The sequence below is a fragment of the Myotis nattereri genome, assembly GCF_964212035.1.
Source record: "Myotis nattereri genome assembly, chromosome: 2".
NCBI lineage: Eukaryota > Metazoa > Chordata > Mammalia > Chiroptera > Vespertilionidae > Myotis > Myotis nattereri.
In genome coordinates, this window is record NC_138076.1 from 102,327,402 (window position 1) to 102,353,444 (window position 26,043).

At 45.1% G+C, this 26,043-nt stretch overlaps 1 protein-coding gene across 1 annotated transcript; it reads left to right on the plus strand.

Annotated features, from left to right (window-relative positions):
* Positions 1-1,099: 1,099 nt before the first annotated feature.
* Positions 1,100-25,695, plus strand: PTPN18 (protein tyrosine phosphatase non-receptor type 18; the record flags this gene model as incomplete). Its single annotated transcript, XM_081083921.1, is given in 8 exon segments — positions 1,100-1,103; positions 2,227-2,303; positions 2,307-2,321; positions 2,548-2,601; positions 2,607-2,657; positions 24,724-24,919; positions 25,202-25,276; positions 25,502-25,695. Coding segments are annotated over 8 exon segments (540 nt in total). The 3' UTR covers positions 25,570-25,695.
* Positions 25,696-26,043: the final 348 nt, after the last annotated feature.

The following is a 26,043-nucleotide window of genomic DNA, read 5'->3' on the forward strand; positions in this document are numbered from 1 at the left end:
GGGCTCTGGTGCCAGCTGAGCCTACCCTTTTGTGGTTTCATTTGTGAAGGTGGTTGGGTAGTGCTCTGATGTGGTCTGAATCAGGCCACTGGGTGTGTTGGTTCCAGGGCCTCTTGTGAGGAACCAAATTCAGCCATTGCCTTTGCTCTGCCTGGGGCCACTTGGTATGACCTACAAAGTGACCTATAGATGTTTGCCACTTGTGCTGGGCTTAGAGGTGTCTGGGAGAACCTAAGCTGTGAACTGAGGCTGCCTGCCACTAGTGCTAGGCTTGGAGCTGCTTAGCAAGAGGAAGGACAAGGTGTCTACATCAATGATAACTTTTTTTCCCTCAGAAGATTCCTTTATTAAAACTGAGTGACATTGATAAGGGGACAGTGCAAAAAGTTTTGGTCCAGGAAAAAAACAATCCTTATATAATAAAAGCCCCGTATGCAAATTGTTCAACTGGGAGTTTGACTGCTCACTGTGATATGCGCTGACCACCAGCGGGTGGTGCAGAACATGGCATGTGTCGGTGGCGCAGCGCTAGCAGCGGGCGGCAGTGGAGGCACTGCCAACCCTGATGGGCCCTGATAAGAGTGGGACCTTGGTGGGATGGTAGAGCAGGTGAGTGGGCAGCACCAGGCCAAGGCAGGTGCGAGCAGGCACCCGATCACCCCGGAGACGGCTACCTGCATTAGTGGCAGGGGGTGGGGCCACTGCCTGGCTCCCAAGCTCTGAGAGAGCCGGGTGGGGGGCCCAGCTCCGACTGATCATCCCACAGATACCAACCAGTGGCTGGAAGGCACTGATTGCCTGATTGGCCCCAGGCCCCAGGTTGTGACGGAGAACTGGGGGTGGGTGGCAGCGACCAACCTCCCGCGGTGCCCAGGTGGAGGGCTGCAACCTCTCGCCAGACTACCTGGGGGTGTGAGTCCCTGAGACGGAAGTGCGGTGAGAATGTGGGGTGTCCGCCAAGCTTGCTCTCACTCCCCCTGCTACCCTCCCCTGGGACACAGGGCTCATGCACTGGGGAAGCCCCCGTACCCCGGTACCGGTCGCCTGTGAAGAGCCAGGCTGTAGCTGCCAGGACTGCAGGGGGCTGGTCGCGCTCCCCATGGGTACGTGCAGAAGCTGGTCTGCGAGGCCGGCCGGGAGACAGCGCGCTGCCTATCTGGCTTTCGTGTGGCATGGCTGGATGGTCCAGAGGCCCATGCTGTGCCCGGGCCCGTGGTGTCCAGCCACACTCACCACATCTCCTCATGGGGACTTGGGTGCTGTGACTCAGGCGGAGGGGTGCGTGCAGAGGCCCGGGTGCTGCTCAGGGCCCAGAGGTCAGCTGGGACCTGCTCTTCCATGCCAGACACTCATGCTTTGATCACTGGCCAGGCCTAGGGACTGCACCTGTGCACAAATTTCGTGCACTGGTCCTCTAGTACAGTTAAAAAGTTATCTTCAACAGGACACTCTAGGAATGCTGAGCTGCTTTCTCATGGTTCCAGCCCCAAGAACAGAGGTTGTCCAGTCACCAGGGAGAAGCTTTCAAGGAAGGGGTGGGATAATAGCAGGAAGGGGAAGAGAGAGAGAATATTCTGCTGTCCCCACTGTGGAACTGGCATGTGTTGTAAATGTTTCCCACCACGTCCCGCGTAGTTCAGGGTTCAGGATCTGGAAGAGGAGCCGCCCACAAATGAAAGAGAAAAGACAAGATAATTTGGGAATATTGGGGGGCCAGGCGGGTAAGTCCAACTCAAGAGGAAGGACTTCCACCGGTGCTCAGGCCGTACCAACCTTTTATAGTCAGAGGTAAACAAGGCAGTGGTCGCCATAGTTACACAGTTCTTGTGAGTTTCACCTGTTTTGACCATAGTTACACTTCCTGCACTTTCCTCAGCCCATTAGCCTCGCAGATAAGATCCAGGGAGTGTTATAAGGTCAAGCCTAATTAAGCTAAGAGGACTGAGCCCTCTAAGCTGGGACTTGTTTGTGACTTTGCCAGCAGGTCAGTCCGAGGCTCAATCCTGTATCGGTTCCCCACAGCATGGATACCAAGCTGGGGGATGTAATCGCAGGAGCCTGAGGAAGGGGTGGGGAAGCATGGGCTTTATCAGGTCTATGGGTTTAGAGCCCCTGCCCAACAGAATTCCCCTTGCTGTGTTGAGTATGCAAGCCTGGGATTCAGGGAAGGGGTAGACTTGGTGGGGTGACGGCATAATCTGGGTAGTGAACTTGGCCTTTACCAAGGCACAGATGAAAGTCAGGACTACATTGCCACACAGGGACCCCTGCTTCACACCTTGCTAAACTTCTGGTTCCTGGATTAGGAGTTTGGGGTTAAGGTCGGCTTTGGGGGTGGGTCAAGTGTGGCCCTCCTTTTGCCCTGTTACCTTCTCTGTCCCCAGTCTAACCCAAATTACCTCCCTCTCCTGTTACACCTCTTGTTTAGATGATCATGAAAAACATGTATTTGATTTTTAATCAAAAATGCTTTATTTTCTGTAAATGTGTCTTTTGGCACTCATGATCTTTGTTCTCCTCCTTCTTCCCACCTGCCCACATCCTCAGATGAGAGAGATGTGGCTGAATGCAGATATCATGCTCAGGACCCTCCAGATCACCTTTAGAAGGTACTAAAAGGGGAGGAAGAGGCTCTCACATGGGGAGAGCTGTTTCCTGTCTGTTTTCTCATCTGTAAAATGGGCATTAACAGCAATACCCATCTCTTCAGTTATTATCTGTTGGATTTAAATGGAAGGTGTTTAGAACTGGCTCTGACATGTAGTAGGTGCCCAATAAATGCTTTCTTTTTTAAATTCATTGCACCACTTTTCTGTGTTTTAAATATCTCATGTGTATAACAGCTGCAGTATGTGTTCTGGCCAAACAGAGGGGTCCACAGCTATCCTGACTGTATTTTCGCCATGGTGGAGGATCTTGTTACCTCCAGGGATCTGGCCCCAGCCCCCTCTGTGTCCACTGAAGGTTAAGGAAATTGGGGTCTGGTGGGACAGAGGGGACTGGGAATGGGGAAAGGAGGCTTGGAGAGAGTCTTGCAGTTTGAATGCCTATTTTGAGTAACCTGAGACCACACTTGTTCATATTGTATCAACTGAAATTGTTAGCATTTATTGAAGGTCAACTGCCTACTGGGGAGTAAACTCAGGAGTTGCTGCTCAACAGATGTAAGCAATTAAAGAGTTGTCTTATTTTTTAAAATATATTTTTTATTTCAGAGAGGAAGGGAGAGGGAGAGAGCGATAGAAACATTAATGATGAGAGAGAATCACTGATCGGCTGCCTCCTGCCTGCCCCACACTGGGGATCGAGTGTGGGGCAGGCAGGAGGCAGCCGATCAGTGATTCTCTGCAACCTGGACATGTGCCCTGACCAGGAATTGAACCATAATCTCCTGATTTAGAGGTCGACACTCAGCCAATGAGCCCGCCAGCCAGGCAAAAGTTTTCTTCTTTTAAACTAAAATCTGGGGGTTCTGAAAATCAAAAGGCCCCCATTCCCAAATGCCCACTTAAAAGGGATTGTGGGCATGCCTTAACTGGGCTCTGATTCTCGCATTTTAGCATGGGATGTGGATAAACAGGTGTCCTTTGTACTATGGATTATGTGAAACAGTTGCTCCTGACCCAGGTACAATGAGGGCATACGTGTATGCCTGTGCAGTGCAGTCTCCTGCCCCTGAGGGCCTGCTTGCTCTTGTGTCTCATCTCTCTGGCCCTGAGGCTCCCACCTAACTTCAGCCTCTTGGACCTGGTCCTCCCAAAGTGGTAGCAGCAGCCTGCAGTTGTGCAGGCAGAGCGCAGGTACAAGCTCAGGCTTCTCCTTTCAAAGATGCATCCCTCCTTCTCATCTTCCCTTCTCAATGACTTCTTCCCCTGTCAGGAGTAATACAGTTTCCTGTACCATGCTGTGGTTCAGATGGTCTTCTCAGAACTCCAAAACTTGAGTCCCCATTCCCAGAACCTCAAGGCAGTACCAAGGCACCCTTTCCATCCACCAAAACCATCAGACCAAGATCCAGAGCACAGTTGCATGACCACCACCATCACACATCCAGCTTCTGGTCTCCTTTTAGGAGCAGGGACTAACTCACTATGATGTCTACCTTTGTCCTCCTACTTGCTCCCTTCCAGACTATCTCCTCTTCAGCTTACCCCACAGAGCCCACAGTGATTCCATCAGGAGCCTGGCCAGTTTTCTTGAAGCCTCAGGTCCTTCCCTCCTGTCTTTCCCCAGAATTGTGGCCCACTCTTTGATGATGCCATCTTCCTCCAGAGTTTTCTGGCTCTTCCTGCCATGCCTGCCTGGCCTACCTGGTGTTTTCCTCATGTACCTAGCTCCAGTCCCTCATTCTTCCTTTTCTAATTTCTCATGCTGGGAGACTAACCCTTTCCTCATCCTTGAAACACCAGACTCTTTCTTGCTGTTCAGTTCGCTAAATTGATTCATCCTTTCTTTGAATGATCTCTGGGAATCCATGCCAATATGACTCCTTAATCCCAGAGAGCCCATTGCCCCTGCCTCAAAGGCTTGCCCAGTGGTCCCATGTTAGCCCTTTCCTAGCTTCCTCAGTCATTAATCAGCACATATTTCTTTATTTTTTAATTTTGTTTTATTGCTTAAAGTATTACAAAGGGTATTACATATGTCTCCTACCCCTCCGCCCCCCTTGACATTCCCCGGGTCTCCCCTACCACCCCAGTGTCTTATGTCCATTAGTTATGCTTATATGCATGCATACAAATCCTTTGATTGATCTCTTAACCCCCCTCCCCCCCCCCAACCCTCCCCGGCCTTCCCGCTGTATTTTGACAGTCTGTTCAAGGCGGCTCTGCCTCTGTATCTATTTTTGTTCATAAGTTTATAATGGTCTTTATTATCCATAAATGAGTGAGATAATGTATATTTCTTTCATTGACTGGCTTATTTCACTTAGCATAATGCTCTCCAGTTCCATCCATGCTGTTGCAAATGGTAAGAATTCCTTCTTTTTTACAGCAGCATAGTATTCCATTGTGTAGATGTACCACAGTTTTTTAATCCATTCATCTGCTGATAAGCACTTAGGCTGTTTCCAGATCTTCGCTATGGTAAATTGTGCTGCTATGAACATAGGAATGCATATGTCTTTTCTCTTTGGTGTTTCTGGTTTCTTGGGATATATTCCTAAAAGTGGGATCACTGGGTCAAATGGGACTTCCATTTTTAACTTTTTGAGGAAACTCCATACTAACTTCCATAGCGGCTGCACCAGTCTGCATTCCCACCAGCAGTGCACAAGTGTTCCTTCTTCTCCGCACCCTCTCCAGCACTTGTCGTTTGTTGATTTGTTGATGATAGCCATTCTGACAGGTGTGAGATGGTACCTCATTGTTGTTTTGATTTGCATCTCTCGGATGATTAGTGACTTTGAGCAAGTTTTCATATGTCTCTTGGCTTTCTGAATGTCCTCTTTTGAAAGTGTCTATTTAAGTCCTTTGCCCATTTTTTAAAAAAATATATTTTATTGATTTTTTTACAGAGAGGAGGGGAGAGGTATAGAGAGTTAGAAACATCGATGAGAGAGAAACATCTATCAGCTGCCTCTTGCACGCCCCCTACTGGGTATGTGCCTGCAACCAAGGTACATGCCCTTGACCGGAATCGAACCTGGGACCTTTCAGTCCGAAGACCGATGCTCTATCCGCTGAGCCAAACCGGTTAGGGCCTTTGCCCATTTTTTGATTGGGTTGTTTATCTTCCTTTTGTTAAGTTGTATGAGTTCCCTATAAATGTTGGAGATTAAACCCTTATCGGTGATAACATTGGCAAATATGTTCTCCCATGCAGTGGGATTTCTTCTCGTTTTGTTGATGGTTTCTTTTGCTGTGCAGAGCTTTTTATTTTTTATTTTATTTTATTTTTTAAATATATTTTATATTGATTAAGATATTACATATGTGTCCTTATCCCCATGTTACCCCCTATACCCCCCTGCCCCCCTCCCCCCGCTCATCCCCTCACCCCCCCGTTGTACGTGTCCATTGGTTAGGCCTGTATGCTTGCATATAAGTCCTTTGGTTGATCTTTCCCCCTTACCCCCACCCTCCCCTACCTTCCCTCCAAGGACCGACAGTCCAATCAATGCCTCTCTGTCTCTGGATCAGTCCTTGTTCATCAGTTTATGTTGTTCATTATATTCCACAAATGAGTGAGATCATGTGGTATTTATCCGCTCTCCAGTTCCATCCATGCTGTGGCAAATGGTAAGAGTTCCTTTTTCTTCTTCCTCTTCTTAAAGAATACCTTTCAGCATTTCATATAATGCTGGTTTGGTGGTGATGAACTCCTTTAGCTTTTTCTTATCCATGAAGCTCTTTATCTGACCTTCTATTCTGAATGATAGCTTTGCTGGATAAAGTAATCTTGGTTGCAGGTTCTTGCTATTCATCACTTTGAATATTTCTTGCCACTCTCTTCTGGCCTGCATGGTTTCTGTTGAGAAATCAGCTGACAGTCGTATGGGTACTCCGTTGTAGGTAACTGACTGTCTTTCTCTTGCTGCTTTTAAGATTCTCTCTTTGTCTTTTGCTCTTGGCATTTTAATTATGATGTGTCTTGGTGTGGTCCTCTTTGGGTTCCTTTTGTTTGAGGTTCTCTGTGCTTCCTGGACTTGTAAGTCTATTTCTCTGACCAGGTAGGGGAAGTTTTCTGTCATGATTTCTTCAAATAGGTTTTCAATATCTTGCTCTCTCTCTTCTGCGGGCACCCCTATAATTCTGATGTTGGTACGCTTGAAGTTGTCCCAGAGGCTCCTTACACTATCATCATATTTTTGGAATCTTTTTTCTTTTTTCTTTTTTGGTTGGGTATTTTTTTTTCTTCGTATTTCAAATCTTTGACTTGATTCTTGGGATCCCGTCTGCTGTTGGATCTCTGTATATTATTCTTTATTTCAGTCAGTGTATGCTTAATTTCTAGTTGGTCTTTTTTCATATCTTCCAGGGTCTCACTAAATTTATTGGCGGTTTCCAGAAAATTCTTGAAAAACCTTATAAACGTGGTTTTGAAATCTATATCCAGTCGTTTGCTTTCCTCCATTTCTGTCATTTGTGATCTGTTTCTTTGTCTCCGCATTTTTTATGTTTCCCTGTGTTGGTAGAGTGGCTTTTTGTGCTAGGTGTCCTATAGGACCCAGTGGCTCAGCCTCCCCAGTTACCTGAGGTGGACACTCTTGGTGCACCCCCTTGTGAGCTTTGTGCACAGTCTTGTAGTTATCCCTTGATTGTTGTAGGATCACTGGGAGGAATTGACCTCCAGGCCAGTTGGCAGTGAGAATCAGCTGTGTCTGCAGTGGGAGAACTTCTGTGCTGAAGAAACCCTTCTGGGGCAAGACTTGCTTCAGTGGGGCTTTGGTGCTCACTGAGTCTGCGCCCTGAGTGTGTCCCTTAGGGATCTGAGGAGTTGTAATCGGGATGGTCCCCCTCTGACCACTGGGTACACTGGCTATTGGATCTAAGGAGGTGCTAATTTAGCCTCTGTCTGAGGTTACCCAGCAGGAGCTATGAAGAGAACTGCAGATTCCCCTTCCTTTTTTGGAGTTTGGAGGTGCCCTGATGAGGCCCAGCCGTGAAGCAATGCAAGCTGCTGTGGGGCCTTGGGCCTTCCTTGGAAGTTGTGCAATTTGTTAGGTAATTTTCAGGTTGCAAAGGGCCGGGGCATTCATATGCAAAAGCCTCTGCCGCAGCCTAGGTGGGGCGGGATCTCAGGGAATCAAAGGGCGGAGCAATCAGCTATGGCAGATCCTCAGCCCTGCCCTAAGGGGCCCCGAGTCTCAGTGTCCCGATAATTTAATTGCTGCAAGCACCTCTGAGGGAAAGCCGCACTCAAGTTCAGTGTTCTGCCTGCTGCCAGAAAGTCCAGTTTCTCCCCGTATGAGTCCTGGGTCCCCAAAGACTTCCTGGAACCGGAGTTCAGAGCAGTCAGGAGCTTGTGACTCCCTCCTGATTCAAAAAGACAGCCGCGTCCTCAGGTACCAGCCCCTTTCTGCACGCGCTGGTAGCCTCCGTACCTTTGCACTTTACTTCCGCAGCTCTTCTGAGTCTCAGTGTGCTTTTCTCTTTTCTTCTAGTTGTAGAATTTACACTCAGCCAACCTCCCTGTAGTTCTGGATGATGTCCGTTTTGTCTTTTCGTTGTATTTTTGAAGTTGTTGTGGGAGGCAGCAATTTCCAGGTGTTTACCTTTGCCGCCATCTTAGTTTTTTCCAGAAGCATTTTATTTTATTATATTTTATTTTATTTTTATTTTGAAAGAGGAAGAGTTTATTTGTTTTTTTCATATTTTTTTGTTTGTTTGTTTTATTGCTTAAAATACTACATATGTCTCCTTTTTTCCCCCACTCTTGACAATCCCCTGGCCTCCCCTACACCCAGTGTCTTACGTCCATTGGTTATGCTTATATGCATGCATATAAGTCCTTCACTTGATCTCTTACCCCCCACTTTTCCCCCCCTACCCTCCCCGGCCTTCCTGCTGCAGTTTGACAGTCTGTTTGAGGCAGCTCTGCCTGTGTATCTGTTTTTCTTCATAAGTTTATAATGGTCTTTAGTACTCATGAATGAGTGAGATCATGTGGTATTTTTCCTTCATTGACTGGCTTATTTCACTTAGCATAATGCTCTCCACTTCCATCGATGCTGTTGCAAATGTCTAGAATTCCTTCTTTTCTACAGCAGCATAGTATTGCATCATGTAGATGTACCACAGTTTTCTAATCCATTCATCTACTGATGGGCACTTAGGCTGTTTCCAGATCTTAGCTATGGTGAATTGTGCTGCTATGAACATAGGGGTGCATATATCCTTTCTGATTGGTGTTTCTGGTTTCTTGGGATATATTCCTAGAAGTGGGATCACTGGGTCAAATGGGACTTCCATTTCTAGTTTTTTGAGGAAGCTCCATACTGTCTTCCATAGTGGCTGCACCAGTCTGCATTCCCAACAGCAGTGCACGAGTGTTCCTTTTTCTCCAAATCCTCTCCAGCACTTGTCGTTTGTTGATTTGTTGATGATAGCCAGTCTGACAGGTGTGAGATGGTACCTCATTGTTGTTTTGATTTGCATCTCTCGGATGATTAGTGACTTTGAGCATGTTTTAATATGTCTCTTGGCTTTCTGAATGTCCCCTTTTGAAAGGTGTCTATTTAGGTCCTTTGCCCATTTTTTGATTAGATTGTTTATCTTCCTTTTGTTAAGTTGTATGAGTTCCCTATAAATTTTGGAGATTAGGCCCTTATCCGATATGACATTGGCATATATGTTTTCCCATGATGTGGGCTTTCTTGTTGTTTTGTTGATGGTTTCTTTTGCTGTGCAGAAGCTTTTTATTTTAATGTAGTCCCATGTGTTTATTTTCTCTTTAGTTTCAAGTGCCCTAGGAGCTGTATCAGTGAAGAAATTGCTTCGGCATATGTCTGAGAATTTGTTGCATTTAATTCTTCTAGAATTTTTATGGTTTCCTGTCGTACATTTAAGTCCTTTATCCATTTTGAGTTTATTTTTGTGTATGGTGTAAGTTGGTGGTCTAGTTTCATTATCTTGCATGTATCTGTCCAATTTTCCCAACACCATTTATTGAAGAGACTATCTTGACTCCATTGTATGTTTTTGCCTCCTTTGTCAAATATTAATTGAGCATATTGGTTTGGGCCGATTTCTGGGCTCTCTATTCTATTCCATTGATCTATATGCCTGTTCTTGTGCTAGTACCAGGCAGTTTTGAGAACAGTGGCTTTGTAATACATCTTGATATCTGGTATTGAGATCCCACCTATTTTGTTCTTTCTCAAGATCTCTGCAGCTATTCGGGGACTTTTTTTATTCCAGATGAATTTTTGGAGAGTTCATTCTAGATCTGTGAAATATGCCATTGGTATTTTAATGGGAAATGCGTTGAATTTATAGATTGCTTTGGGTAGTATGGACATTTTAATGATGTTGATTCTACCAATCCGTGAACATGGTATGTTCTTCCATTTGTTTATGTCTTCCTCTATCTCTTTTTTCAACGTCCTGTAGTTTTCTGAGTAGAGGTCTTTTACCTCTTTAGTTAAGTTTATTCCTAGGTAGCTTAATTTTTTTGGTGCGAGGGTAAATGGGATTGTCTTTTTAGTCTGTCTTTCTGAAAGTTCACTATTGGTGTAAGAAATGCCATAGATTTCTTTGGGTTTATTTTGTATCCTGCTATATTGCCAAATTCATGCATGTATTAAGTCTAGTAGTTTTTTGATGCAGTCTTTTAGGGTTTTGTATGTATAATATGTCGTCTGCAAATAAGGACAGTTTTACTTCCTCTTTTCCAATTTGGATGCCTTTTATTTCTTCTTCTTGTCTAATTGCAATGGCTAATACTTCCAGTATTATGTTGAACAGAAGTGGTGAGAGTGGGCATCCCTGTCTTGTTCCTGTTCTTAGGGGAAATCGTGTTAGTTTTTGTCCATTGAGTATGATGTTGGCTGTGGGTTTGTCATATATGGCTTTTATTATGTTGAGGTAAGATCCTTCTGCTCCCACCTTGCTGAGAGTTTTTATCAAAAATGAGTGTTGGATTTTGTGAAATGCTTTTTCTGCATCAATTGATATGACTATGTGGTTTTTTTCTTTCATTTTGTTTATGTGATGTATCACGTTTATTGATTTGCGGATATTGTACCATCCTTGCATCCCTGGGATAAAACTTACTTGGTCATGGTGTATGATCTTTCTGATGTATTGCTGGATTTGATTTGCTAAGATTTTGTTGAGGATTTTGATATCTATATTCATGAGGGATATTGGCCTGTAATTGTCTTTCATTGTGTTCTCTTTACCTGGTTTTGGTATTAGGGTGATGCTGGCTTCATAGAATGGGCTTGGAAGTGTTCCTTCCACTTGAATTTTTTGTAGTAGTCTGAGGAGGATAGGTTTTAGTTCTTCCTTGAATGTTTGGTAAAACTCCCCTGTGAAGCCATCTGGTCCTGGGCTTTTGTTTGCTGGAAGCTTTTTGATGACTGCTTCAATTTCTTCCATAGTTATTGGCCTGTTGAGATTTTTAGATTCTTCCTGATTGAGTTTTGGAATGTTGTATTTTTCTAGGAATTTGTCCATTTCCTCCATGTTGTCTCGTTTGTTGGAGTAGAGTTGTCCATAGTATTTTTTAACAATCATTTGTATTTCTGTGGGGTCTGTTGTTATTTCGCTTCTATCATTTTTTATTTTGTTTATTTGGGTCCTCTCTCTTTGCTTCTTGGTGAGCCTGGCTAGAGGTTTGTCAATCTTGTTTATCCTTTCAAAGAACCAGCTCTTGGTTTCATTGATTTTCTGTATTGTTTTTTTGGTCTCTATGTCATTTATTTCTGCTCTAATCTTTATTATCTCCTTCCTTCTGCTCACTCCGGGGTTTTCTTTTTGCTCTCTTTCTAATTCTTTGAGTTGTAGAGCTAGTTGATTTACTACCATTTTTTCTTTTTTATTGAGATAGGCCTGTAGAGCTATAAACTTCCCTCTCAGGACTGTTTTCATTGCGTCCCATAGGTTTTGGATTGTTGTGTTTTCATTGTCATTACTTTCCAGGATTTTTTTAAATTTCTTCTTTGATCTCATTGGTAATCCAATCAATATTTATTAACATGGTATTCGGCTACCAAGTGTTTGAGTATTTTGGGTTGTTTTTATTGTAGTTTATTTCTAATTTAATGACTTTGTGGTCTGAGAAGATGCTTGGTATGATTTCAATCTTCTTGAATTTGGGGAGACTTTGTGACCCAATATGTGGTCTATTTTTGACGATGTCCCATGAGCACTTGAGAAGAGTGTATATTCCGTGGTTTTGGGGTGAAGTGTTCTGAAGATGTCAAATAAGTCCATCTGATCTAGTGAGTCATTTAGGATTGCTGTTTCTTTGCTGATTGTTTGTCTAGAGCAGCCGTGGGCAAACTACGGCCCGCTGGCTGGATCTGGCCCGTTTGAAATGAATAAAACTAAAAAAAAAAAGACCGTATCTTTTTATGTAATGATGTTTACTTTGAATTTATATTAGTTCACACAAACACTCCATGCATGCTTTTGTTCTGGCCCTCCGGTCCAGTTTAAGAACCCATTGTGGCCCTCGAGTCAAAAAGTTTGCCCACCCCTGGTCTAGAGGATTTATCCAGTGATGTCAGTGGTGTATTAAAGTCCCCTACTATGATTGTATTGTTGTCGATCTCTCCTTTGATATCTTCCAGGAGTTTTTTTTATGTATTTGGGTGCTCCTGCCTTGGGTGCATACATGTTTATCAGGGTTATATCGTCTTGTTGTATTGACCCCTTTAGTTTTATGAAGTGGCCTTCCTTATCTCTTGTTATGGCCTTCACTTTGAGGTCTATTTTGTCTGATACAAGTATTGCTACCCCAGCTTTCTTTTCCTTTCCATTTGCCTGAAAGATATTTTTTTATCCCTTCACTTTCAGTCTGTGTGAGTCCCTTCTAATGAGGTGGGTCTCTTGTAGACAGCAAATGTTTTTTTATCCATTCAGCCACTCTATGTCTTTCGGTTGGAGCATTTAGTCCGTTTACTTTTAAAGTTATTATTGAAAGGTACTTGTTTGTAGCCATTTCTTTTTTTGTGTGGCTGTTTTCTTTCTGAGCATTTTATTTCTTCTTTTTACACCAGTCCCTTTAGCATTTCTTGGATTGCTGGCTTGGTGTTGATAAACTCCCTTAGCCTTTTTTTTGTCTGTGAAGCTTCTTATTTCCCCTTCAATTTTGAATGATAGCCTTGCTGGATATAGTATTCTTGGATTCAGACCTTTGCTTTGCATCACTTTGTAAATTTCTGTCCATTCTTTTCTGGCCTGATGTGTTTCTGCTGAGAAATCATTTGATAATCTAATGGGAGGTCCCTTGTATGTAACTTTCCATCTCTCTCTTGCAGCCTGTAAGATTCTCTCTTTGTCCTGAACACTTGCCATGGTAATTATGATGTGTCTTGGTGTGGGTGTATTCAGGTTCACCTTGTTTGGGACTCTCTTTGCTTGTGTGAATTTTTTCTTTGCCCCCTCAGGGAAGTTTTCTGATATTATTTCTTCGAATAGGTTTTCTAATCCTTGTTCATCTTTCTGTTGTTCTGGCACCCCTATTATTCGTATGTTGTTTCGTTTCATGTTGTCCCAAAGCTCCCTTAGGTTCTCCTCCTGTCTTTTAACTTTTTCTCCAATTGCAGTACATTTTGGGTGTGTTTTGCTTCCTTGTCTTCTCATTCACTAATTTGGTCCACCACTTCTCCTAGTCTACTGTTGATACTTTCAATGGTGTTTTTTATTGCAGCTGTATCGCTCATTTCTTCTTGGTTCTTACATAAGTTATTGATTTTTTCATCTGTTTCTTCTTGCTTCTTGCATAAGTTGTTGATTTTTTCCTCCATTTGGTTTATGCACTCTAGGACCGTTATTCTGAATTCTTTTTCTGTCATGTTGAATGCCTTGTATCACTTAGCTGCTCTTCTGGTGAGTCCTCCTTTTCTTTCCTTTGTGTGTTTCTTTGTCTACCCATGTTTGATCTCGCTGCCATATCTAGATGTTGAGTCATTCAGTGCCTGCTCCCTGGGTAGCAGTGGCTCCTTGGGCTGTGGTTGCTCCTTGGGTGGTTGCGGTAGCAGCTGCTCCTCAGTTGGCAGCAGCTCCTCTAGTGGGTGCTGTTCACAGCTGTAGTGGCTGTTCTGGCTGGTTAGGGGAGGCTTCACGTATAGCTTCAGGCGAGACCTGATCTTTCCGTGAGAATCAGGACTCCACGTAGTCGCGCTGTCCTAGATCCGGTGTCTCCGGGTTTGCAGCTGATCTCTGGATACTGGGTCTTTGGGACTACAGTATACGTTTCCAAAAACAGCTACTCAAGATGGCATGGTCTCCGTGGCTGAGCTGGCGATTTGGGGGAGATTTCAGCCGCAGTCTCCAACTTTCAATCCGCTTTCTCAGGATTCCTCCACCGTTCCCAGCTGCAAACTGTCAGCTGAATATCCTCTGCTTATTCGGGCTGTATGTTACCTGCTTCAGCTGCTCACCCTAACAGCTCCGGGACAAGGCACAGGACACATCCATCTATACCTCCGCCATTTCTAAGTCTGTGCGCACAGCCCCCTCAGCCACAGGGACCCACCCAGAAGCTTTTTATTTTGATGTAGTCCCCTTTGTTTATTTTCTCTTTAGTTTCCAGAGCCCTAGGAGCAGTATCAGTGAAGAAATTGCTTCGGCATATGTCCAAGATTTTGTTGCCTTTGGAGCACATATTTCTTGATGCAGCCCACTTGCTGGGCCTCCTGTCCAGTTCTGCAGACATGAAATTGACTCTCCTTTGCAGCAGAAATTACACACCCTTGTCCTTAAGACTGCTGTCCATTTTGAAGCTATCCTTTCCTCCTCTTTATTTATCTTATTTATTTTTTCTTAATCCTCACCCCAGGATATTTTTTTCATTGATTTTTAGAGATTTGAAGGAAGGGAGGGGTGGGGATGGGGGGCTAGAGAGAGAAACATCAACGTGAGAGAAACACATTGATTAGTTGCCTCCGGCACACACCCCAACCAGGGTGGTGGAACGGAATTTTTGGACTGGAAGCCGGATTCTTTGTCCGCTGGAGTTGAAAAATGAGTCCACGACAGAGAATAGTATAGCAAAGGTGGAGATTTATTGAAGAACAAGTACATACTCCCATGTGGGGAGAGGGGAAGAGTCCCACAGAATGGACTCCCACGTGGCGAGGTGGAAAGAGTCCCACCGACTTCTTGTTTCCATGGATTATAAAGGCTGCAGGTCCTATGCCCTGATATCCCTCTGATTGGTCAGTATTCCCTTTTGAATTGGTTACTATAGTAACTCCTGAGCTGAAATGTCAAACATCACATGAGACATGTGAGGTCTTCCTCTCATTGTCCTCCTATTCTCTCTGGGCTTTTTTCCTCCTTTATTTTGTAAATATAGACCTTTGGGGCTATTTCCAGTTCCCATGCCTTATGGAAATGTATTTGTTCCTGCTCCCTTGTCTTATGGAAATGTAACTGCAGCTGGCTTCCTTGTGTTATGGAAATGTACCTTCTCCCAATCTGTATTCCTGTGTTTTTCCATGGACCCCAATTCTAAAAATTCCCTAAACCTGCCTATATTCCTATAAAATTCCTGTTTCAATCCCCCCTCTGATTAGGAAACCCCAAATGCCGTTGGGGACAGGAGATGCCACATCTTTCTGGCTGTTTCCTGCTGGTAATGGGGTCATAGCTTGGGGTGGCAGTCAGAACCCCATCAGAAGTGGGTGGTCTAAGGGTTCACGGAAGATGGATGTAGTGGCCTCCATTTGCTATTCCCTGTGGAGGACCATTTGTCGCTTTAGGGCTTCTAAATGGGAGGATATGAGACATCCCAAAGGTTAAACAGGCAGTGGTTAAAGATGAGTAATAAAAAACAGTATAAACCAAGGTCTGAGAAGGGGAGCTAGCTAATAGGGATGGCATTATATATATCTTTAACTAGAAGCCTGGTGCATGAATTCATGCATGGGTGGGGTCCCTTGGCCTGGCTGGTGATCTGGACCAATCAGGGCTGTCTCTCGCACCTATCAGAGCCTGGGGCTGATTGGGGCAGGCCCGTGGAAGGTTGGCTGGCTGGCCCACCCCAATTGGCCCCGATCCAGGCGGCCGGCCTGCGGGAGTGGCCACCCCATCAGAGCCGATTGGGGCGGGCAGGCCCGGGGAAGGGACCACGGGAGGTTGACCAGCCAGCCCATCCAGTCAGCGCAAATGGGGGTAGGTCTGGAGGGGAGGGGCTGCAGGCCAGCTAGGGGGAGGGGCTGTGGGAAGTTGGCTGGCCACAGGAGGTTGGCTGTGGGAGCACACTGACCACCAGGGGATAGCTCCTGCATTTAGCGTCTTCCCCCTGGTGGTCAGTGCGTGTCATAGCTACTGGCCAGTCATCCAGTCGTAATGGTCACTTAGGCTTTTATGTATATATAGATTGGTGCCCAGACTTCTGGGGCAAGAGGCTATGAGGCCTTCCTTTTAGCTAAGCTGCTTGCAGTAGAGAGTGTTATTCATGGCACAGACTTTGCCCTGCCCAATCGAGGGCTTTTCTGTGAATAAAAATCTGTCAGGCTTACTTGGGGCTCCTTGGAGGAGTAGGTAGTCCTCTGAGGAGCCAGATTGAGAGACCTCCAAGCCCCATCAGTCCTGTTGGGCAAGCTGGTCAGCAGCCCTGTCCCAAGGGACCTCAGTCTCCAGGGGCAGTCCAACTTCCAGTGGTTTCCTTGACAGGTAGAATAGGGCTTTAGGAGTTCACCATGTCCGTTGGGACAATTCCAGCCCATAAGTCCAATCTGCCTACAGTTGTAGCAGGTGACTGGGACTGACCATTCGCCTCTAGGCTCTGACTGGGGGCTCTTGCCTTGCCAAAGCGTGGCACAAGGAACCTTGGTTCTGGCCTGGCTTCCCCTGTTTCTCCTTTTTCCTTATTCTGGTGTCTATTATAGAACACAGAAGTGGTAATTTTCAGGAGATTTTTTTAAAGTACTTTTGGGACCAATAGCCAGTTCTTGCAACCTCCTGATGTCTGGGATAGCCTGAGTGATAAATTTGTCCTTTAAAATTAGCTGTCCCAATTCTGAATCTGGGGTAATGTTGGTACACTTAACCAAAAGCCTTCTTGAGCCTTCCAAAAAAGGTTGAGGGGTTTTTGTTATCTCCTTGACTAATGGTGGTTAATTTAGAGTAGTTAACAGGCTTTGTTTTATTACATTTGAGGCCTTCTATAATACAGAACTGGCAGTGCTTTATTTTCTAGTATATTTTGCTTTACAGTGGCAGAGAGGGTCAGGTGTAATATGAGCATGATATACATTTGGTCTCTATATGAGAGATCAAATACTTGAATGAGGTTTTGGAAGACCTCAATATATTTGCCAGGGTCTTCTGAGAACTTTCCTAGATCACTTTTAATTTGTCTCATGTCCCGGGTAAGAAGGGGATCTAGGCTAAACTATGGCCAGATCCTTCTTCTGTCTTGGGGTAAGCTAAGGTTGGCTCAGCCCTGGGTGGGGGTGCAGTCTCTGCCCTCTCTCTCAGTGGACTTGGGTTGTTATTGCCAGGAGCAAAGGATTAAATTTAGTTTCCCACCTGCCTTTGACTTGGCCCCTAGAATAAAGAAAGCCTGGATATATGGGACTTCCAACTACTTCCCATTTTTCCTACTGAAAAGATTAAAACTTCCTTCTGGGGCTAGTTTTCACTATTTTCTAGTTGGCATTTGAGGCCAAACCTGAGGGCAGAGAGAGATCAGGTGGGTCAATATTATCCCAACTTTGAGGATGTATCCTAAGGGCTGTCTTTTAGGTAAAGTAGATAACATGCTTCCCATCTGAAAGAAGAAAAGAAGAAAGAAAAGAAAAGAAATTATACAAGGATGACCAGCATCCTTGTACCCACAAAGGACATCCTGCATCCACTGTGTACGCCTCTTTTATGGGGGCAGGGGCACATCCCCCTTCCAACCAAGGGTACCTTTGCCAGTGAAACGCCTCCTCTCCTGGCCAAGGGTGTATTTTGGAGTTAAGACCTCACGCGTAAATCTGGAGTGAGTGGCCCTTACTGTGTACGGTCACAGTCAGGTGGAATAACCATACTTTACCACTGCACCCCAACTACCCAAGCTTACGCAGAGGTCGTGGGTTCCTCCCTTGTCTCCTGGGGGAAGTGTGTATAAACCATGTCTTGCTCTGTGATTAAAAAGGGCCTGAGCTGACCATAATGTTTTGAAGTACCCACTGAACTGGATAGGTTGAAGTACCTGCTAAACTAAATTTCCAAGGGGTCTACTCTAGGATGAGGACTTAAGAGAGTTTACACAGTATCCGGAACCCTGGTTCTGCTAGTATCCAGGAAAGTATAAACAGCTCTGATCCCTGCCCCTTGTATGCCCTCAGTATTAAAGGATTTATCCTCTGTCTGATTTTTGGGAAAAGGATGGAATCTCTTTCTGGCCTGATTTTATATTTTAAACTCCCTGTTTATTGGCTTGATTTTTAGTTTTTATTGACCCTTAATTTCTGTTGTTTTATTTCCAAACCTTAAAAATGCCATCTTAAAGATTTTTATCTCCTTTTAAACAGGGCAACCAACTTGGTTGCTCCCCTGAAAAACACCTGGGAGAGGGACATGCTAGTTGCCTTTGCAGGGAACAGTTTAGGTAAAAGGCACATGTTCTTAGTTTTTATTAATGGTGAATATTGGTGGAAAAGATTTTTATTTCCCCCTTTTTAAACTTAAATTTATCCCTGAATATTTTGTGTTCATCTGTATATTTTACTCAGGTATGTTAGAAAGGGGTTACTACCTTCTATATATCTAATAATTCTGTGAAGTTTTACAAATCCTTATTTAATTTAAAGATCTGACCTGCTTAGAAGCCTGCAATTTAGAGTAAGTTAGACTCCTTTCCATGGGTTTTTCTAAAGACTTAAATGCACCAAAGTAAGGCAATGGCTGTCCAATGACAAAATTTAAAAGTGGCATGGTTATATATTTGTTTAAAATGCAATGGATAAAACCTTTACTTTATAATATTCTGAGACAACAACCTTCTAGTACACAAACAATTTGTATATAAAAAAATAACATGTGGCACATGGCTTATTGCCGACCGTATATTAAGTATTGAAACCAATTTATAAATCCCAATAAATGAAATATAAAATACCCAGAGTGTCATTGGCAGCTGCAGAGAATTATTACACTTGCCCTTTTTCCCTGATTGAAAGTTTCCGTTTTGAACTTGGCTTTAAATCTGTGTAAGTTCTTTTCTGAAGTAGACTGAAACCTTTATGACATTCAACGTATATGTATTTAAATAGAACATTTTTATTAATTTTTATTTGACCGAGTTTCCTCATGTAATTTCAAGTATATTGTATTGGTTTAATTTAGTTCAAAAATATTTCTTTATAGGGAGAGAGAATAAATCTTTGCATCACCTCAGGGCCCTTGGGATGTCACAAAGCTGTCTCATTAAATTCTTGAAATATTACACTTGGAAAAGCTGTCAAATATACCCAATTTAAAGATTATTAAAATTTAAACTGGCTTTAACATTAAAGATTTGGTCCAGACCACTCAATTAATTGTTGAATTAACAATTGTTGAATTAACAATTAATAAATTGTTCAGTGGTCCAGACCACTGACTTAATTCTTTTCAATCTGGCTAATAAATTGTTATATTTTAATAATTCCACAGTATACTTTGAATTGTAGAGAAAATGCTAGGAGGACATGATTACCTTCTGCCCATTCCCTTGCTGTCGTGCCCCCAAGGGGAACAGAAGTGGCTGCTCTTTAGCCAGCCTCAGTTCAGCTTAGGCCAGCCTCAGTTCACCCTTAGGCCAGTGGATAAGGGTGTCTCCAGCACAGGCATCATAGGCAGGCACGGACCACGTGGTCCCCAATACCTATGCTGCCTACTGGATGTTTAATGGACATGATGCTGGGCGGGGCCCTGCCTCTTTTCTAAGCACCTGCACAGGTTTCGCCAGTGCTGTCTCTTATTCTGCCACTTTTAGAACCAAAAGCCGCTTGTCTGAGTAAAACTGCTCTTTTTTTTTTTCCTTCTCCCACTTCGCTCCAGGCGGGGAAGACAATGGTTTGTCAACCATGGGTAGGCTACAACTTCAGTTAATGGTCTCTGTTTAAACTTCCCTGGGTTAACATATATGTAACCTTCACAAATTTTACACTTTGAAATTAGCCTTAGAATTTTAAAATCTTAACCCAATAAAATAACCTTTGGTTCTGAGTAACACAGAGCCTACACAGAGCACAGACAGAGGGCTTTCTATGTTCACAAAGACCGTGAAGAGCAAACTAAGCTAGCAAAGCAATCAGTAACCAAGGTACATCACAGACAAAGAGACTCTCAAGATTCAAACCCTGCCACATGTTCAGCCTATCCACAAACAGCTGGGCCCCAGCAAGGTGGGACGTGCCCTATCTTTAAACATTGATTCAACCATCAATAGAAACATTCTTATACACAATATTTACAAGATCGCACAATCCACTGACACTCGACAAAGCACTCCATTAAAAAGCAAAGTCTCGAAGGAAACCAAGATGGCAGCATAGGTAAACACCGGAAATTGCCTCGCACAACCACTTCAAAAATACAACTAAAAGACAAAAAGGACACCATCCAGAACCACAGGAAGGCTGGCTGAGTGGAAATTCTACAACTAGAAGGTAAGAGAAAAGCACACTGAGACTCAGAGGAGGTGCGGAAGTAAAGTGCAGAGGTACAGAGGCGCACACAGAAAGGGCTGGCAACTGAGGACACAGTTATCTTTTTCAATCAGAAGGGAGACACAAGCTCCTGGCCCTGAAATCCAGTTCCGGGCGGGTCTCTGGGGACCCAGACTCATACGGGGAGAAACTGGACTGTCTGGCATCAGTTGGAACTCCAGGGCAGCTTTCTCTCAGAGGTGCTTGCAGTGAATACTGAGGAACACTGAGACCCGGGGCCTCTTAGGGCATAACTGAGGATCAGCCATAGTTGTTTGCCCTGTTGATTCCCTGAGACCCTGCCCAACGCGAGCTGTGCTCAGAGGCTTTTGCATATGAATGACCTGGCCCTTTGTAATCTAAAATTACCTCACAAACTACAGCTGGGTCAGAGAGACCCAGAACATCCAAAAGAAGGCCCAAGGCCCCATAGCAGCTTGCATTGCTTCACAGCTGGGCCTCATCTGGGCACCTCCAAACCCCAAACAAAGAAGAGGAATCTGAAGATCTCTCCATAGCTCCTGCTGGGTAGCCTCAGGAAGAGGCTAAATTAGCACCTCCTTAGAGATCCAAGAGCCAGTGTACCCAGTGGTCAGAGTGGGACCATCCAATTACAACTCCTCAGATCCATAAGGGACACACTCAGGAGGCAGACTCAGCACCAAAGCCCCACTGAAGCAAGTCTTGCCCCAGAAGGGTGTCTCTAGCACAGAAATTCTCCCACAGTAGACACAGCTGATTCTCACAGCCAATTGTCCTGGAGGTCAATTCCTCCCAGTGATACCTAAAACAATCAAGGCTTAAGTACAACAAGACTGTGCACATAGCCCACAAAGGGGTGCACCAAGAGTGTCCACCTCAGGTAATTGGGGAGGCTGAGCCACTGGGCCCTATAGGACACCTAGCACAGAAAGCCACTCTATCAACACAGGGAAGCAGCCAAAATGAGGAGACAAAAAAAGGGTCACAAATGACAGAAATGGAGGAAAGCAAACTACTGGACATAGAGTTCAAAACCACGGTTATAAGGTTTTTCAAGAATTTTCTAGAAACCGCTGATAAATTTAGGGAGACGCTCGATAAATCTAGTGAGACCCTTGAGGATATGAAAAAGGACCAACTAGAAATTAAGCATACACTGACTGAAATAAAGAATATTATACAGAGATCCAACAGCAGACTAGAGGATCCCAAGAATCAAGTCAAAGGTTTGAAATACGAAGAAGCAAAAAACAACCAACCGGAAAAACAAAAAGAAAAAAGAATCCAAAAATATGAAGATAGTGTAAGGAGTCTCTGGGACAACTTCAAGCGTACCAACATCCGAATTGTGGGGGTGCCAGAAGAAGAGAGAAAGCACGATATTTAAAACCTATTTGACGAAATAATGACAGAAAACTTCCCCTACCTGGTGAAAGAAATGGACTTACAAGTCCAGGAAGCACAGAGAACCCCAAACAAAAGGAATCCAAAGAGGACCTTACCAAGACACATCATAATTAAAATGCCAAGAGCAAAAGACAAAGAGAGAATCTTAAAAGCAGCAAGAGAAAGACAGTTACCTACAAGGGAGTACCCATAGGACTGTCAGCTGATTTCTCAATAGAAACTATGCAGGCCCGAAGGCAGTGGCAAGAAATATTCAAAGTGATGAATAGCAAGAACCTACAACCAAGATTACTTTGCCCAGCAAAGCTATCATTCAGAATTGAAGGTCAGATAAAGAGCTTCACAGATAAGAAAAAGCTAAAGGAGTTCATCACCACCAAACTAGTATTATATGAAATGCCGAAAGGTATCCTTTAAGAAGAGGAAGAAGAAGAAAAAGGTAAAGATACAAATTATGAACAACAAATACACATTTATCAACAAGTAAATCTAAAAATCAAGTGAATAAATAATCTGATGAACAGAATAAACTGGTGGTTATAATAGAATCGGGCATAGAAAGGGAGTGGACTGTCAATTCTCAGGGTGGGGGGGAAAGGGTGTGGGGGGTCCGGGAAGAGACTGGACAAAAATCGTACACCTATGGATGAGGACAGTGAGGGGGGGGGGGAAGGGCAGAGGGTGGGGTGGGAACCAGGTGGAGGCGAGCTATGGGGGGAAAGAAGAGGAACAACTGTAATAATCTGAACAATAAATATTTAATTAAAAAAAAAAAAAACCAATGTCCCTTGCCCCTGGTTTGGGGAACTGATCCTCCCAGAACCTCAATATTTTTCCAATGGACTATTTTGGCCATGTGGCTTGCCTGGTTGCCTCGCATATATTCCCCTTGTGTCATTTTCACCATTTTCTAAAGAAAAACCGTCTCTGGCCTATTCTATAGCATCCACGAAGAGATTGGGCTCAGGCCAAGAGGCCAACCAAAATCAGGTGGGGTGTGACCCCTTGAACTAGCCTTTCCCTCTACATGGGTATAGAGAGTCCCAGAAGCATCCCTAATTTGTGAGAAATGGCTCACCAATCCAAATTTCAAATGAGGGACTGGGAAATAAAAACATGGTGAAAATGAGACTTTTAAGAACACTCCTGAGAGTGTGCAACCATTTTACAGAATCACAATAAAGGTGAGAGGCAAGTTACCTAGTAATTAATGGGCTAACTTAACAGCTGTGCCTGGCTGTAATGCTGAATTCTCTAAAAGGCTAAAACTTCTACTGGGTGGTGGCAGAAGTGGCTAAGGGCTGTGATTAATTCCTGTTATGCCTGATGGAAAGATCTAGAGTCACACTCGTATGCCAGAGCGGGAAACAGCTGGTCCCCCATTTCTTAACTCTCACCTAGAGGTTTTTCCCCAGTACCCTTACTATAAAGGCCTGCACAAATGGAGACTGAGGAGTTAAGCTTAGTGGGATCTGGACTGCGGATGCAGTGGTTTTGGCTGGATACTATTTGAACTGACTGAGGTAGAAAGCAGAAGAAAAAGGCAGGTGAAAGGAGCAGTGAAGGAAAGAGAGAAATGCCCGCTTTTAAGACGACAGCCAAGTTTAAGTGCTGGCAGGCATCCGTCAGCTTCCAAAGTTAAACAAGAGACAGAAAAGGCAGAGGGACAGACTCTCTGGCTACTCACCATTCACCATGAAGAGGGTTGACTGACTTACTGAGAAATTCCTGGCCAATGCACCATTTGAAACAGAATTTTTGGACTGGAACCTGGATTCTTTGTCCACTGGAGTCGAAGAACAGAATGGACTCTTTCCCTCTCCCCTTGTGTGAGTCTGTACTTGTTCTTCAATAAATTTCCACCTTTGCTATACTGCCCTCTGTCTGTGGATTCACTCTTCGACTCTGGCAGACAAAGAATCTGGGTTCCAGTCCAAAAATTAAGTTTCAGTGGAGGCCAAACCTGCAAAACAAGTATGTGCCCTTGATCAGGAATCAAACCCATGACCCTTCAGTGCATGGGCCAACACTCTAACCACTGATCAACACTGGCAAGGTCCCCTTTTCTTTAGATGCCTCTTCCTCATTCTTTTATTCGATAAACAGTTACACATGTCAATTGTCTGGCACCAATTCATCTCCAACAGGAATCCCCAATTAAGGGTGTGGTGAAAAAGGAAACATTTTTTCGTGCAGAACAGCTAAAGTGTGATATAGCACAGCTATGAGAATAGCACCACTGTGAGGCAGCCTTAGGGCCAGGCAGGCCTAGGGCCAGCCCCTCTGCAGCAGTCAGCTCCAGACTAGGGAGGGGGAGATGCAGTCTTGAGTTCCAGTGGAAAGGGAAAGATTCCTTTCAGAGCCAGAGGGGAGCTGGCTATATGGACAGAAGTCTCCACCTCTGGTCCCTAATTAGTCTGTTGTCATGCAAATTAGGACTTCAAATCCTCACAGTTTGGTCCAAAAGGCACAGTCCTGATGGGTCAGAACAGAGCTGCTCTGGTTGATTGTAGGTGCCACAACTCTGATTGGATGGGAAAAGCCTCAGTCCTATTGGTTGAAATAGGATTCCAGGAACTCCCTTATAAGGGCTTGCTCAGATAGCAGGAACACAGTTCAGTGCAGGCTTCTTCCTGAAGTGCAGTTTGCAGTAAGAGACCTCTGTGTAGAAATGCCTTCTAAGCACTTTGTTTTTTAAGTTTGAGCCACCAGGAGCCCTTCTTAGTTGGCATCTTCTTTCTCAGCGATCTCACACAGAAAAAACCACCCCTCAATACTAATACTTTGTGCCACTCACCTGCCAAACTGGCCTCCTCTCCATCCACTGACCTTGCCAGTGGCAATGGGGACAGGAAAGGAAAGCCCGTTACCCAGAGACCCCTCCCTCCTCCTCCGCTCCTCTCCCCACAACTGTGGGCTGCCTGACTGCCTGAGGCGGGAAGGAAGCCTGCGGTTTGTGCACTAGGCCTTCCTCCCAAACCCTCCCTCCCCCAGGCGAGCTGTTTCACTTCCTCCCGAACTCCCCTCAGGCAGGAGTATCTCAGTGCCCCACAGCCTTCGCCATGGCTGATACATATGCGGTGGTGCAGAAGCGCAGGGCTACTTCAGGCCCCGGGTCAGGGTCTGGGGCATGCAGCACGGAGGGGGCACCGCTCTACAGCCATGTGACGCCGGGCACCCGCTGGCCGCAGGCACCCACAGAGGAGGGGGCACAACTGGGCGGTGGTGAGTTGACAGGCTGGGGGAGGGGTTGGGGAGGGCCGGCCCCATCTCCTGGGGACTCCCACAGCTGGACCCTCTGCCCCAGGCAGATCTGGCCACCACCTGGCTGCTGGTCACGACCGGAAGTGTCCCAGGCCAAACCACAGGGCCTGCACTGGGTGCGCTTCTCCGGAAGTCACCTTGTTTGAGCAGAGGTCTGGGACCTGCCCCCTCCTCCCTTCTCCCTCATTCCCACCCCCACCCTCTACGGGAGCCCATGCGTGAAGACTGGTTTCCTGCCTGCAGTTCCTGCTGACCCGAGCCCTGCTGGGCCTGGCACATACGAGGACGTGGCTGGTGGATCTCAGACCAGTGGTCTAGGTAAGTCAGACAAAGCCCAAGTTTCTGGGACTCTGCAGCTTTGACTGAATTCTAGAAGTTTGGTGTTTTAAGGATGGTGGCATGGGGCTCTGGGCCTCGGAGTTCTGTGGATGGGGCTGCAGTGAACCAGGAGAGTCTGAAGGCTTGAAGATGGCTGTACCTAAGTTGCTTACCTCTCCACATCTTAACTTCTCCCTGAGACACATGGTGCCCTTCCTTTCCCAGGTTTCAACCTGCGCATTGGGAGGCCTAAAGGGCCCCGGGACCCTCCTGTGGAGTGGACCCGGGTGTGAATGCTGCGCCCAGCCTGCCTGCTACCCCACATGGGTGCCTGGACTGCTGAAGGTTGTGCTCTGCTTTGTGAAGTGTTGGGAATGGAAACACTGGGCCTGGATCAAAATAAAATTTCTCAGAGTGGGAAAAGTGGGGGTTTTGTCCCAGTAACTATAGCATTCAAGGCTTGAGGTGGTAGCTGGGAGATAATGATTGGTGAGACTGAACTGGGTAGTTCAAGAATGAACATTAGGGATGGGTTCAACCCCAAGGGCCCCCCAGTTGTGAAGGGGAGGATGAACAGATAGGCTTCTGGAGACTGCCCCCATCACCACATAATAGACCAGTTCATCTCAGTATCTAAGCCTCCCTTCCTCAGACATTCAGCTGATGATACAGAAAGATGGATGGACCTTGAGAAAGACTATCCCCCACTATTCAGACAGATCCAAGCTAGGCATGACAATAGTCAAGTAGGCTTATTTTATTTTTTA